The sequence below is a fragment of the Athene noctua genome, chromosome 4 (genome assembly GCF_965140245.1).
Source record: "Athene noctua chromosome 4, bAthNoc1.hap1.1, whole genome shotgun sequence".
NCBI lineage: Eukaryota > Metazoa > Chordata > Aves > Strigiformes > Strigidae > Athene > Athene noctua.
The window spans coordinates 59,786,666-59,801,319 of record NC_134040.1 but is presented as its reverse complement, the minus strand read 5'-3'; the positions used below and the strand labels follow the sequence as shown (position 1 = coordinate 59,801,319).

The window sequence follows — 14,654 nt, the reverse complement described above, 5'->3', positions numbered from 1 at the left end:
ACTCAAAAAGCTATATACATAGAACTGCCTTCTCTGCTTGGTTCATTAAGTCCAAGTCTTTAAGTAAGGGATACCCTATACTGTATCATAGCTATAAGAGTAAACTTTGAGCAGTCATACATGAAAACAAAGGAGATGATGTCAGAGATAAAGTTATCTTAATACCTAATATGAGTGTTTATACTTAGATTTGTTTTTTTAAATTAACTGACAGGCCTACATTGTGGAAGAAGAGGTAAAAGTAGACTCAACTGTGTCTATCAGCTATTAATGCAGGAAAACTATAGTACTCTGAAGAGAAAATATAGGAAAGGCAATCAAATAAACTCCCTTCTCCCCATTCAGATCTTCTCCTGACTTGGAGCATAGGACTGACCTAACCTGTTAAGTTATTTACCTCTATCTGTATCTCATGCACAGAAGACAGCTTCTAGCTCTCTCCAAAGGTTCCCCTTTCTCTATGCATGGTACATATCAGCCATGTCTACAGCCTCATGGTTCTCTTATTTAAGTCTACTAAATCTATTTTTCCCCCCAACAGCTATTCACTACCAAAATCTTCTCTTGCTTCAGCTCTGGCACTTTTACCCAATTCACTAGAAATTTAGTCTTTTAGTATAGTTACAGGTCTGATCCACTTTGGAGGTAATATGAGATCCCATATCTGATTTGCTGGTCTGTAGGAAGCAAGTGAAAAGTACGCTTGGGATGTGACCTGTGTAACTACAAGAGACACTCTACTGTTCTGAGTTTTGCAGGGTGTTGCTGTGTCCATCTAAGTGCTGATGAAATACATGATGAATGTATTTCATCATCCACCAGGTCAGCAAAGATGATTGCAAGTACTTCTCATGGATGCTACAACATGGGGATTGAACTCTAGCTGCAATTCAAATTGGTTGGCTTTGCACATCTACTTTGAGCTATTTAGAAATTTTTTCATGCAGTTTCTATTGTCTGTTTTATTAGAGCTTTCTATATATTCTGTTTCAGAATGATCATCTCATGATTTTTTTTTTTTTTAAATCATATGGCTGTCTTATGTTCCTGGTGGATTCAAGTTACAGGAGACAATGGCAACACCAACAGCAAACATTGGCTAAACATTGATAACCTCTGTGAGGACTGAAGTTTATGTAAGACAATCACTGGCTACTAGCCAAGGCAAATCAGTTTTTAAGTTCAAACTCCTGAATAATAAAGAAATAATGGATTAACCAGAAAGAGATTTGGATAGCATAGTCTCGCAGGCCAATGAAGACAGGCAGCTAAAAGCTTTGAAAGGAAGTTTCTCCCAGTAGCTATTTTAGGCTTTCCCCCATTGCTTCCTGTTTTAGTATCAAAGCTGCTATGTCAAAGGGAATGAAAAGATCCTGTCCTGATTCCAACAAATAACTCAGAAACAAGGGAGGGGGTGGGGGGGTGGGTGGAGGGGGAATAGAAATCTTCAGTGATTTTTTTCTTTCTAATTCTCAGGCATACCAATTAAAAAGTGATTTTTTGAAAAACCTCTATTAGTCTTACACATTCATCAGCTTTCAGACATCCATAAAGTCACAAAGCTTAATTCTCAGAAATAACACTTTGCTTCTGATGAGAAACAGTATTGGTTATAAGATTAAAAAATACTGAGGGCAAAGATTTCTGACCTTGAAAAGAAAAATCTGTAGTCCCAGAGCAAGTGTAGCAGAAAACAGACACAGCTCCTAGACTACATTTATATCAGGAAATGTACACAACCTTACTAAGGTGAAATAGCCTAGGCAACTGCACAACTAGAAAGCCTTACCTCTAATGCACCTCCCCAGTTACCAGGGACTGTAACACAGCTAGAAACATTTCACAATCTCTCCCTTAGCTCAACAACATAAACATTTGCTCCTTTGGGTTCAGCTTTAATGATCTGCTTATTTGTGAGCCGATATTGTCCAGGCACTAAAGTATCTTGACTGTAATTGTGCAAACCTGTGTTATCCAGGGAAGAGGCACCACTTTACCACTGCAAAGCAATCACACCTGAGTCTATATTATCTGCCTAATCTCCCTAGCGGATGGAAGCAGAATTAGAGAAGTAATTGCTCATTTAACTTTTCAGGTGAGAATCCTGTGCTTTAAAGCAGTTGATTTATCTAGAGCGTCCCATGGAAATAATTTTACCAAACCCTGGGCTTATAGCCTGGTACTGTGGCAGGTTTTAGGAGAAGTAACTTCTCTGTTATGTTAAGTTATAAGAAAGACAAGTTCATTCTTTAAATATAACTGAGAAGAGGATTTTCTTGTAAAACCTAGATGTTTGTGGAAGCTGATTAGGATTCCATAGGGAAAGCTGAACCTAAGTACTTGATAATGTGTTCTTTTAAAATAAATCTACCAGGTAAGTCTCTTTAAGTTTTGGAACTTTTCCACCTTGTCTGATTTCCTGGTACTTGTTCATACAGGTTTTACCCTGTAAGCATGCCTTTGACTAGCTGTGACATGGCACCTTTCCTTTCAGATGAATCTTATTTTGAAACTTTTTGTATTTAAATCCATCTAGACTTCCTTCTTTAAAGGGCTTTGGGGGCTGATTCTCTCCTTGCTTACTCTGCTTACTTCAGTGCACTGGCTTCCACAGAAAAGATTAATATTGGGCCTTGACTGTCCAGAAAATACTCTTATTTAATAAGGAAAAACATGTTTTACTCATAAATGCTGAGTCATTCTCAATTCCCACTTTGGATTGGTAAGAGAAAGGGGGAATGCATTTTTAGAACTGCATCACAGAGCATGAGTGGCATTTCAAATAAAGGAAACGACTATCTCTTCATACATATGTATATGTAACCTGTATGAGATTTCAGTTCTCTTATCAAGAGATACAGAAAATCCTTTGTATTTCCAAACTCTCTTGTACAGGCTCAGCACTAATTTTAAATGAGTCTATCTCTGTTCTAACCCAGAGATGTGGCACAAAGCGTAGCATCTGAATCTACTCCCCTTCCATGAATGAAATCAGCTCTCTGGATAGGCTGAAGTGTTCAGCAGCATAGTTCTCCCTCTATGACATGACTATCCATACAGTGTTAAAGGTAATAGTTGTCTAGTAAAAATACCCTTTTCTTCTTGTTCCAGTCTCCAGGTGGCTTATAATCTGATCCTACTTCTTCTGCATCCATTTTTGCTCTAGATTACAGGTCTATGGTTCAATACAAAAATTCAAAAGAAGCAACAGTTGTATCATTTAATTCATTTACTGTTTTTTTTTTTAAATCTTATAAATTATTTTTGTTGGTCTCATTCAACTCTGAGATAATTAGTGAAGTTCCACTTCATGTGGCCTTAGCATAACAAAATCCCCGACAAGTGCTTTTCAGGTGAGCTGCTGACTTTCTGGGCTAACACATACCATTGCTGGCTGCTGATTTGAGATGCTTTTCACCCTTAGCAAGCCAGACACTTAAGACCCAGCAAACAGAGATTTGAACTTAAACGTTTCACGTAATATTTGTGCTAATTAAATGTGGTACTCACTGACTTTCCTTGCCCTTGGTCAGATGTGTCTGGGAGACTTGGTTACTGTACTACAAGCTTGGACTTCAGTATTAAGATGACCGGTGTATTACTGAGGGTTGGCACTATTTAACAAAGGTTAACTGACCTAGCAGTCTGCTCTGCAAGCAGCTGTGTAAATCCACAGAAAAAAATTATACTGTAAAGCCTGTAGCCTCTGCCCAGTGTTGTTCTGAGACATCAGGTGGTGGTAAATCAGTAACCCTCCTTTCAGGAGGTGCCCACCGAAGGCCAAGCAACAGCCAGGCCCTATGCACATGGGTTCAAACGCACTCTCCTTCGAAACTTTTTAGGGGTCAACTGACAAGAAGACCTTGGCGGTCACGGGGTCGGGGCTGACTCCACAGAAGCGCCGAGAACGTCGCTCTGGGCCAAGCAACGTCAACAACGGGCAGGATGGCTCCTGCGGCGGGATGAAAAGGCTCCCGTGCTCCCGCGGCTTCCCCCAGCCGGGAGAGCCCGTCCCCGGCTGCGGGATTCCGTCGCCGGCGGCGGGTGGGCGGGAAGGCGCTTCCCCGGCTGCGCGCCGCCCCGCTCGCTGCTCCGCCGCCGGCCCGGGGTGGGCTCCTGCCCCGCCCTGAGGCGGCTGAGCGCCGCTGCCTCTTCCCGCCCGCGCCCCCACACCGGCGGCTCGCGCCCAACGGCCGCCCGCGCCCCGCCGCTCCGCCTCTCCCCGCCCCGCCGCCCCTCCCTCCGGGCCGGCCGCCTGCCGGAGCGTCAGCGGGAATTTCCAGCCAGGAAGTGCGGCGGGACCGGGGGGGGTGGGGGGGTGACGGGCAGGCAGGCGGCCGCGGGGGTGGAAGCTACGCGGAGGTCGGTGCCGCTCGGTTGCCCTCCCCGACGGGCGGACGGACAGACGGGAGGGAGGGGGAAAGTCCGCGCTGAGCCAGGGCGCGGGCGGCGCCGGCGGCGTCACGCCGGTTACATGGCGCGGCGCTGAGGGACGCGCGGCTGGGACCCGCCAGCGGCAGACGACGACGACGAGGAGGCGCCGCCGCCAGCCCTGCCCTGCCCCGGGTGAGCCCCAGGCGGCCCCTGACCCGCCGCTCACTGCCTCATTTCCCCCCTGCCCCTACACCTCGGCGCCCGTTTGCCGCTGGCTGCGCTTCCGCCGGGACGGGAGCGGGCAGCTGCGACCCGCTCGGGCCGGGCGGGGCGGCGGGGAAGCGCTGCGGAGAGCGGGGAGACCCCCCCCAGCGGGGAGGTTTGCCGGCGAGAAGCGCGTCACGCGTGGGGCCGGGCAGCCGCTCGCCTGTGACCGCGGACCTGCCGCTGAAACGGGGGGAGCGGTTGCCGCGGGGTTTGCCTTGCGAGCCGGAGGGGAAGGCGGGCACCCGGCGGCAACGGCCAGTGGCGAGACTCGGGGGACGGCGGGGCTGGGGGTCGTGCCGGTGCCGGCCCTGCCGGCGGGGTGACTGGGGGGCCGGGGAGTCGGACGCCCTCTTCTTCCCCCGGTGCGGAGCTTCTGCCAAGGGCGGTCGCCACCTCGCTTTCCTTTCTATTGCGGGTTTGAAAAATTGCCTTCTGTTAGTGCAGGAACGGCCTCACGCCCCTTCTGGGATTTGTTTTTAAGCACGTAGTAGGCTTTTCCGCTGATGTATTATAGGGGTCTTCCTAGCTGGGAAGGGATGTCTGTGAAGGACTGTCAAGTAAAGTAAAAAAAGTTGAAAATACAGTAGAGGGGGTGCTTGGCGGCAAAGGAGAGGCAGGTTTTTACGCTTTTGATTTCGAAGGTGACATAACGTTTGCTTGAGACACGGTTTGGAGTGTCTGCTGTTGTATAGTCGCTGGCCGGCCGTGAAAAAACAGACGGTCATTGTGCAAACGTGGGTCTGCTGATGGCAACTTTTGGTGCCCTTGTCCTGGCTGGGATTTGCCAAGTGCCACAAATAGTTTAAATAAAGATTACTTTCAAAGGTAGTAAATAGCGATTCTTTTAAAGACAATTTAGTAGTAAGGGGTGAAACTGAAAAGTTCTCCCGGTGACAAAGAATTAGGCTGACTGTTCTGTTACGTTTGACCTTTTAATCATTGCAATTATTTTTTTACCTATTGACGCTTTCTGATTTGGTGGTAACTTTGCTAAAGAAGCACTATTGACTTACTTTATGTTCACATGGAATGGAATATTATTTCCGAACTGTAGTACAGGTGAGCTATGTGTTATTTGCCATTACCATAATGCACTGTACTGCTATATAATTTCATTCAAATAAGTAAATATAAGTGCCTGTAAGCATTTGCAGAATAAGGCTTTGTAGGCAAGGGATCATCTGCTAGATTGCAACTTCCTGTTTTAGAATGCTCAGAAATATTTGCTAAAGAATGACATTTTAAAGGGAATGCAGATTTATCTTTTTTAAAAAATTGTTTTAAAGTGACAATCATATTTGACATACTTTGTGCTTCAGAAGTCCTCTCTTTTCAGAGAAAATTACACATTCTTCCCATTCTGTTCACAGAGAACATTAGTACTAAGTGGATGCATTCTCTGCTGTATCCCCTTGTGCCTCACATACTGTAGGGTGCTACACGACCACTGTCAAGCTCACAGAAGAGGACTGAAAATAGAGCACTCTGGTTTTATTGACATCCAGAGACTGTTGCTATGTACTGTGAACTATCAACTTTTGAAATAGTGTTTCTGTTAAAGCATTTTTATTCTTTTGGAAGAGAGTGTAGCTGCCCATTCTAGGAAAGCATTAACCAAGACGTCATTTTAAAACGTCATCCTGTCTGCAGTGTTTTGTAATCTACAGAAATGACTACAGTTAAGAAAACGAAAGAGGAAAAAGCAGGCTGTAACTATCCAGACAGATCCTCTGTTCTGTAAACTGGCAATTTAACTGGCAATTATGCTGAAATATTGTCATTATCTGCCACACAATGTGGAGATTTCAAGGAAACTCAGTGCTGAAATACATGCAAGATGTGTTAAATAATTTAATCTGAAATATTAAACAAAAAGGATGAAGCCTTTTCTTTCCACCTTTTGTCCCTTTTTTTTAAAGAAAGAAATGTCAGTGGTAGAGTCATCAAAAAATTAAATTATTTTCTCATGCAAGTAATGAATACACTTTGAGTAGTGTTAAGGTTGTAAAACAGAACGGCTTTATTGCTTTGTGTCATGTAGTGTGGGGTTTTTTTTTAAATATAGCAGGTAAACTTCATAGCTGTATTCACTGATTTCAGTCAGCACCTTGGTAATGTTTTGGTAGCATATATTTTGAAATCGGAAGAGTTTGCTGGGGAAAAAAAAGTGTGCTGGAAGAGAGAACAAGGAAATCTTGGGAGAGGGTAAGAGGGTGGAAAGCAGACGGTGATACTTCATTTATATGTACGTTCAAAAATTTCCTGCTTCGTTTACTGAAAAATAGCAATTCAGTTGTTTTCTCAGTTACTATGATTTTACTTCTAAAATCAATTTTAATTATAAGTTTAAATTTTTTCATTGTGGTAGCACTTTGTAAATTCAGTAATGGATACCTACAAACATCACTGACACAAATTTGCTAATTAATAGATTTTTCAGTTTTTGTGAAAACCGTAGTTCTTCTTTTCATCACCAGTTGCCTTTTCCCAAAATCTTCCCATGCCACTGTCTCATGAATATATGCAAACTCCAGAAATAAGCGCAGTTAGGATTTCATGTTATCATGCTTATCACTGCAGAGTCTGGAAGGACAGGAACCAAGTATGAGGCCTATCAGTCTTTACTATCAAGGATGCTCTATGCTGACTAGAAAGTTCAGGTCTCCCTCAATAGTTAAGTGCATACAAAGTAAATGTTGTTTTGAAGTTGCAGAGATACAGTGAAAGACTATACTTTTTACTAACTTATGGTTGGCTTACTGATGTTGCTAGTGATGAGAAAAGTCTGCTGTCCTCAGAGATTCTTGTTAATTACACTGTGTTTTCATAGATAGCTTCAAAATGTACTTGCTAAAATCTTTTCACCTTTCGGTGCTGTAAGGGTTTGCCAACTCTAAATTCAGAAGTAGTAGTCTTAAAGAAGCTTGTTACTCATTTTTCCAACGTGTTGATAGCTTTTCATTGGTTCTCAGACACAAAAAACACAGCTATTATAAAACAAAGAGGAGAGAATGTTTCAGGCAAATAATGAAAAAAAAAAAAAAAAATCCTGGTCTTGGTCGCTTTTAGCTCCAACACAGGTATTTTAGAAGTTCTGATTTGATGTCCTTTAAATAAGCTGTGAACCTTTTATGAAGTTCTACGTTGATAAGATCATAATTACGGTTGTCATTAACTGTGCCCTTAGGTCAGTCAGGCACTAAGTTTGCATCTAATTTTGAGCATTGAAATAATTCAGAGAGTTGTCTTCAGTGCTTTCATTTAAACATATATATTTTGCTGAAGCACTGTTGATGGTTTCAGAAGTAAGACTTTAAAAGATGTTTCAAATTTTTCTAGTCTCAAGGTAAAATCCTTTTGTTTAGGATTTAGGTGGAACTGATAGACCATGTGTGGGGAGGAAGCTACTATTGCTACTACTAGCTTTTTTTCCCCCTTTCAACTTTTACGTTCTTTTGAAAAGCAATGCCAGATAGATTCATTTTTTTTTTTCTTCATGTAAAATGCAGAATTAGCTAAATTGTATTTCACTGCATTCTCCAAGCAAACGGTACCTGTATCAACAGATCAAGAGCAAAGTAGGTCTGAGTTGTGTGGTGTTTGGGTTTTTTGCTTGTTTCTTTTAAAGGTCATATTTCTATCTGTTTAAACACTTATGGACAGATTTTAACACACAAATGAAGTAAAACCTAAGTCAACAGGTGTCTTTTGGTCTCATTAGTCTAAGTGTTTTTTGTTGTGTAATAGGTTACTGTAGAAAATTGAGATTGCAGGAATTTTACTATTTCTTTGTAAAAAACCTAAAAATTAAGTCTTAGTAGGCACTTTGCACCCGTAGATTTGAAACCTAGGCTGTAGCAGTGCTGGCCTCAGTTCTACCTGTTTGGTTCCACTTACTGGTGTTTAACTGACATTTCTGTGATGTTACGTTTTCAGTGTCTATTCGAAACCAAAAGGACACTGAGAATCCCATAGCTCACTTTTGTGATTACAGTGGTAACAGCCCTTGCTATTTTCTAAGCCCTCTCCTGCCACTGTTGTTCTTGAAATAAAGGGACTGTGTCTTCAGTAAGACCCCAGAACCTGTGTGAAAGTACTTGGTAATACAACAAACCCTATGTGAACTGGAAGGTTTGCTTGTTACTTGGCTTCTCAGAAACACTTCCGCCCAGAAAAGGAAAAGGTTTGCTGTGTAATACCGATGATTCATTACAAAATGGATATACGTGGCTTTTTAAGTTAAAATTTGATTAACAACTTACATGAACCAGAAATATTTCTAAAGAACATTCACCGTTTCTTTTTAATCTGTAGGAAAAAGTAATAGCATTTTAACATGATATTCAAGTCAGTTCAAGTAGCATTACTACCCCATATGGCTAAGATACAATGTAGTTACTAGAGTTGTTTTGCAGTGTTGAAGCTTAGTATTTTTACATATACTTAGCATTATACATGTACCAGAGTATGTTTGGTGTATATATTTGAATATTCTTTATTCCTTTAGTTTAAGTTGCTTTGAATGTGTAATAAAAACATTTAACTTCATTCTAACAATAGTCAGGAAAAACAGTTCATATGTTTATGGCATCTTGGTGTTTCCTCTTGTCATATTAGTTCACTGCTTTGACATTTGGGAAAGGAATAAAACGCTTAACACACAAATTTTGTTGGTAAAAGTACTTAATAAAGCAATCATTTAGGTAGTCCGGTTAATCTTGGCCAAGTGAATTTCCTCATGCTATGGGTTTTTCTTCAAATGTAGTAGTTACCTGGTGTAACAAATTTGAGTCTAGATTTTCTACAATAATTCTGTACCCAGCAATTCTGATTCAGAGCATCATGCTTCTGAAATCTCTTTAATACTTGTGATTGGTTTAATTTCCTAAATATTTTGTACTTTTAATACTGTTGTCCAATAATGCATCTGCTTGTGACTGAAAATATTTGAAAATTTTAACTTAAACAGTTTTTAATTTTAAAAATACACAGCCAGAACTCTCAGGTCCCACCCAACAGGAAATAATAAGCAGACTTAATAACAAGAGGAGGCAATTTGTGTTGTTATATTAGAAAAACAAAGTGTGTCATTTAGGATTATGTAGTGTTATTGCAATTGCATCAGTCTATGGATGAGAAAAAGTCTGCAGAGGAAAGTAGTATCTCTGATAAAAATGCACAAGCCTTTTTTCACTTATATACTGACAAATTATACTCAAATCTTTATTCAGAGATTACAAGTCTTCATAGTAGATGAAGGAAAGTAAAAAATACAACTTCCGTATGCCGCTTTTGCGGAAATTGAGTGTTGTTGAGTTTTATACTGAGAATACAGTTTCCTTAAAACAGCTCCCTACACCCCCAGGTATTAGTCATAGATGGGAGAAGTATTAGTAAACTTTTAACATTGACAGGCAAACTTCAGATTTCAAGTCTGTTTCATTACTGAGTTAAAATCTCTTCAGAAAAACATAGTTGATGGGGTGTCAACTTGAGTGAGTTAGCAATCACTTCTCATGGCTTTTAAAATGCTTTTTCTTTCCTGTTTGTGCTGAAGAGATCTGTGCCAATAATGTGAGTGAAAGTATGCATGATGTTTCCTTAATATTTTGGTTCTATTTACTTTGTATATTTCACAATACTACTGCTGTTTATCACCTCTTATTTTGAAAAATCCAGGGGTTTGCTGTCTGTAGCACATCTTTCCCGTTTATTTTAAAAAGAAAAAGGTGTATGTATGGCTTGCATTTTCCTAATTTTTTCAGACTCTGCATCAGGATTGTGTTCATCTCAATGATAGATACTTGGTCCAGTCTTAACCTTTGCCCGGGGACTTCAGAAACAGTGTAATTTATTGAAATGGATGCGATCAAAATGAGTGGTCGAGAACAATGCAAATAAATAACCAATTGTAAAACCTTTTCTCTGTTAAGATTTTATTTGATGAGTGTTTGGGAGGAGGATGTCTCTTTCCCCTCTCCCTTAAGAAAATTTTCTTCAGCAGCAGCTTCGTTAATGATGACACTAATGGAAGTACAAGATGCTGGTAGCTAACAGCTGTTAGAGTTTAGTTGTGTAGACCTGCTTTAAGCAGGTTTAGGCAATGTATGTTCAAAATGCCAGCAACTGTTTGGAATCCTGCCTGTACAATACTCCCACTGTTGTTACATTGCTTTTAACAAAAATGAGATTTTTTTTTTTTCTTAAGAAAAGCATCTTTTATTCAGCCTTAAAAAAAAAAAAAGTGGTTAGAAAGACATGCACAGCTTAAACTAAGGGTTGTCTGCATAACTGTCGTAGGTTCATGGCCCAACTTTTGTGTCCTCTGAAGCATCAGAAGACTTAAGCCTATGTATATGTATGGCCTGCTATTTTGTGCAGAGGTAGAAAATAACAGTTTTGAAACTTTCTTTTTTCCCTCCCTGTACTTCTATAAGAATATATTCTGCACCAAAGGTTTTTGCTCTGATGGTGTACTCCCAGGATTTTGGGAAAAGTAGCTGGGTTACAAGGGAAATGAAGTGCTGGATGAAGTTGAGAGGAAGTGGCTAGGGCTAAGGTGAAAAGGCCAGGCATTGAAAGGGATAGGCAGCATCTTGACTTTGAAGACACTTCAGTGATGAAGGTTTGAGACTAAACATCTTGGATCAGTATCTATCTCTGTTCTGTCAGAGCAGCCTGCTCTGTCTTCTAGCCAAAATCGTCTCAGCAGCTCTTGTCCTGCTTCCAGCCCTGACCCAGAAACTCGCAGCACCTATTGCACAATACATTTCCCAGCATCTCTGTTTGGGAAATGCTGATCTCTAAAATGACTGTCTCTGTGCAGATACAAATTATGTTTTGCAAAGGACAGAAAAGTGAGGCTCAAGGATGGATAGTTGCCACTAAAAGAAGTAAACAGTACCAGGTTAAACACATTGTAGAGACTATACAGTACAACAGTTACTGTTTCTACCTCAGTATTTCCTAGGATGCTATTCCTAAAAACGTAGTTCTCTGCCATCAGATAGATCATCTGCTGTGTTTTATAGCCTTGATGTAGCAAAAAATATATTTAGAATATATAAAACACAAATGTCTTATCCTCTCATCCTTATTCCTCTCTATTTTTAATAAGCAGAGTAAACAGGCTAAGAGCATAATCACAGTGAATTTCTTTACTTTCATTCAGTGTCCAGTTAAGAAGTTTATTTTAACAGGTAAATTCCACCGAAAGCCAAATTAAAGAGAAGAAACAGTCTGCTAGAAAACTATCAGGAGGAACTGTACTTTCAGTATATCAAGTCAGCTGAAGTGTGGTAGTTTAGTTTCTCATCTTGAGGCTTGCTTTCTGAATCCCATCCTTGAAAGATGATGTAAAATGTCTCATAAAGTAAGAGATGGGTGTTCTTCAATTCAGGAATTTGTTTAAACCATGAGACTAATTCCAGTTCACAAGTATAATGAACTCTGAGTAATAAAGATCGTGATTCACTAACATACGTATCTTCAGTGTACCTTGTATAGAATATGCCTTAATTTCTGTTCTGTTAAACTGATCTGTGCTGAAACCAAACCTTTTTCCATAAAATATTGATCTGTCCTGAACTCAGTCTTTATATTGAACTGATTAAAAACTAACGGACAAGTTTTAAGAAAGATGAGTTGATTCTTTGTATCTTAAAACACAACAGGCAGATACCCTGATGCTAGTCTTTCGCATTAATTTTCTGAGGATATAATGGGCATCCTGTCACATCAGGTTTTATGCTTTTATTTTGTTTGGTTGGCTTAAAGTACAGAAAGTTTAAAAGAGATGAGTGGCTGATAAGAGTTTCCACCAGGCATCAGTCTTTTATGATGAGGCAGGTCTTTGTGAGGTAGAGAAGTTGGTGATGCTGTTCATCCTTCCATCTCTCCAAATTGATTTAAAAAATGCATTTATATTCAAAGAACATAGATTAAAAGTAGAGACCTGCTTACCATGTCTCTCTTTGAAGGTCTGGGAAAGGAAGTATATGTCATGTTGTTTTTTCTCTGGTCCAATGTGAAATGTTAGCTTCGTTAGTAAGCACACTGGTGCACTGTAAAACATTAATAAATAGATCTGGGGTACTAAAGCTCAAATTATTGGGGGTGGGGGGTGGTTCAGCTGTTTAGGGTAATACTCTAATTATTTTATTTTCTGCTTGTAGGAATAAAAAGTCTTTCTAATTTGTTAGTATATGTGCTGTTCAGGTTTTTAACCAGGCCAGTATGAGAACAAAGCTAGAAAGAGAAAGAATGAAGTTTAAAGTCTTAGTTTTTTAAAAGGCATGCAGCTGCTGGGTGAGATGTCTGTAAATGCTTTCAGAAAAACCTGGAGTATCAGTATCTGAATCAAATGTTAAAGCTTGATTTGTCATAGGTGATGAAATGTGCATCAGGTTGTGCTTGTCTGTAGAAAGGTAATAGGAAGAAGTCCCATTACCTGTTTGTAGGTATGGGATTGGATACTGGTATCGAAGAGGAAAATTGCTTATGTCATTTTTAAGATTCAGGCCAAGAAGTTGAAGGGGGGTGGGGGGCGTGGGGTGGCTTAAAAAAAGTTGGTTAGAGAAATCTGTCTTTGTTTTTAAAAGGTAGTTAGATACAGTGGATGTTGGTGAACAGCAGGAGAAAGATCTGAAATCAAATGATCAAGATGAACAGAAAAGAGAATTCTTGTTCCTGGGTGAGAGCATTCGTACATTAATTGTGTTGTTTCCATTTTAAATGTCTGATCCTTTTGAAGCTTTAAAACAAATACTCAGAATACGATAAATGAACTGGTGTTCTTCCAGCTGTACCAACTTGTACCTGGTATTATTTGGTTATTAAGGAGGAGTAGTGATACAGAGGAACTGCCATTACGTTTGCTTGCTTGGTTGGTGCAACCCCATCATCTTCCATATATGCCTATGTGTATATATCTAGGTTTTTTGTTTTTTTTTTCCTCTTTTTAATCTTTTTCACGATGGCAATTGACCCGCTGTGGGGAGAAAGGAATACTGCACTGCTATGCGTATGCACATGCATACACACAGTCCCCCAGTAGGCACAGTTATGCTGTTTTTGACAAGTTTAACTGTATTTTATATTTTCCCATTGCACTAGGAGCTAAATTGTGATCTCCTTCACCCATCTTTGAATTTTCATACTAAAAAGTACTGTGAGTTGAAATGTTTAGTTTCCTGTGCCTCATTATCTGAAAAACTTCAGACAATCTCCAGGGTGGAAACTGTCGTGGTTGATTGTGGTCTGTAGGTGTAGGGGTATTTTTTTATTGTAGATGCAAGTTTGCAGTATAGTTTGTGGGAATCGGAGATTATGTGGGAAGCAGGTGTATATGGCAACACAAAATTCCACAAAACAAGTTTATCCTGGTCATCTTCAAATGAGGGAGGGGTGGTTTTGACTTGACTTCTCTAAGATACTCATAGCAGCAAATACAGCTTGGATAAAAACAGTCTCTGCCCCAAAATACAGCTCATGTAAGGAGAGAATGAACAAAGATACTCGTGGTAGATGCTAATCTCGCCACTTAATGCATGTAGGAAAGGTGCTTAGAAACTCAAGCAATAAGGGAAGAGACCAATTAAAAGTCATACCATTAATGCTAGGGTCTGTTTTTCTGCAAGTATCTGTCTGTTTTTTAATCATGTTATTGTCTCCCTGGATTTGCCCCAATATTCTTCTAAGAAGAGGAAGTTTAGGGATTTCTTAACTGTAATCCTAAGGAAACAAATTCTATTTTGGAGGTAGGGCTCCTGGAACATTTTTGTTGTTTGTATGACTTTGAAAGAGGACAAAAGATCTAGTGAAACTGAGAGTGTTTTCAGTCATTTAGAGGGGTCATTTTAAACTGCTGGGTTAATTTTTGTCTAGGCCCTGAAAAGGCAATGAAGTGTCAGTTTACATACACAAAGGCATATGTTTGCACATCTAAATCATTGTGTGTTTATAATAAACTGGCTTAGCATTCAAGCCAGAGAGAATGTCTTTAACCTCTCCCC

The 14,654-nt window shown here is 40.2% G+C and overlaps 1 protein-coding gene across 3 annotated transcripts in view; it reads left to right on the top strand.

The window, feature by feature from the left end:
• The first annotated feature begins 4,378 nt into the window (after positions 1-4,378).
• The window catches only part of NFKB1 (nuclear factor kappa B subunit 1), a 59,325-nt gene continuing 49,049 nt past the window's right edge, over positions 4,379-14,654 (top strand). For 2 of the 3 annotated variants that reach the window (XM_074905511.1, XM_074905510.1), the window contains exon 1: positions 5,436-5,700. In XM_074905511.1, the coding sequence (XP_074761612.1) occupies positions 5,658-5,700 (43 nt within the window). In that variant the 5' untranslated portion in view covers positions 5,436-5,657. Of the gene's footprint in view, positions 4,567-5,435; positions 5,701-14,654 lie in introns of those variants that run through there. The other variant, XM_074905512.1, reaches the window with a different exon arrangement.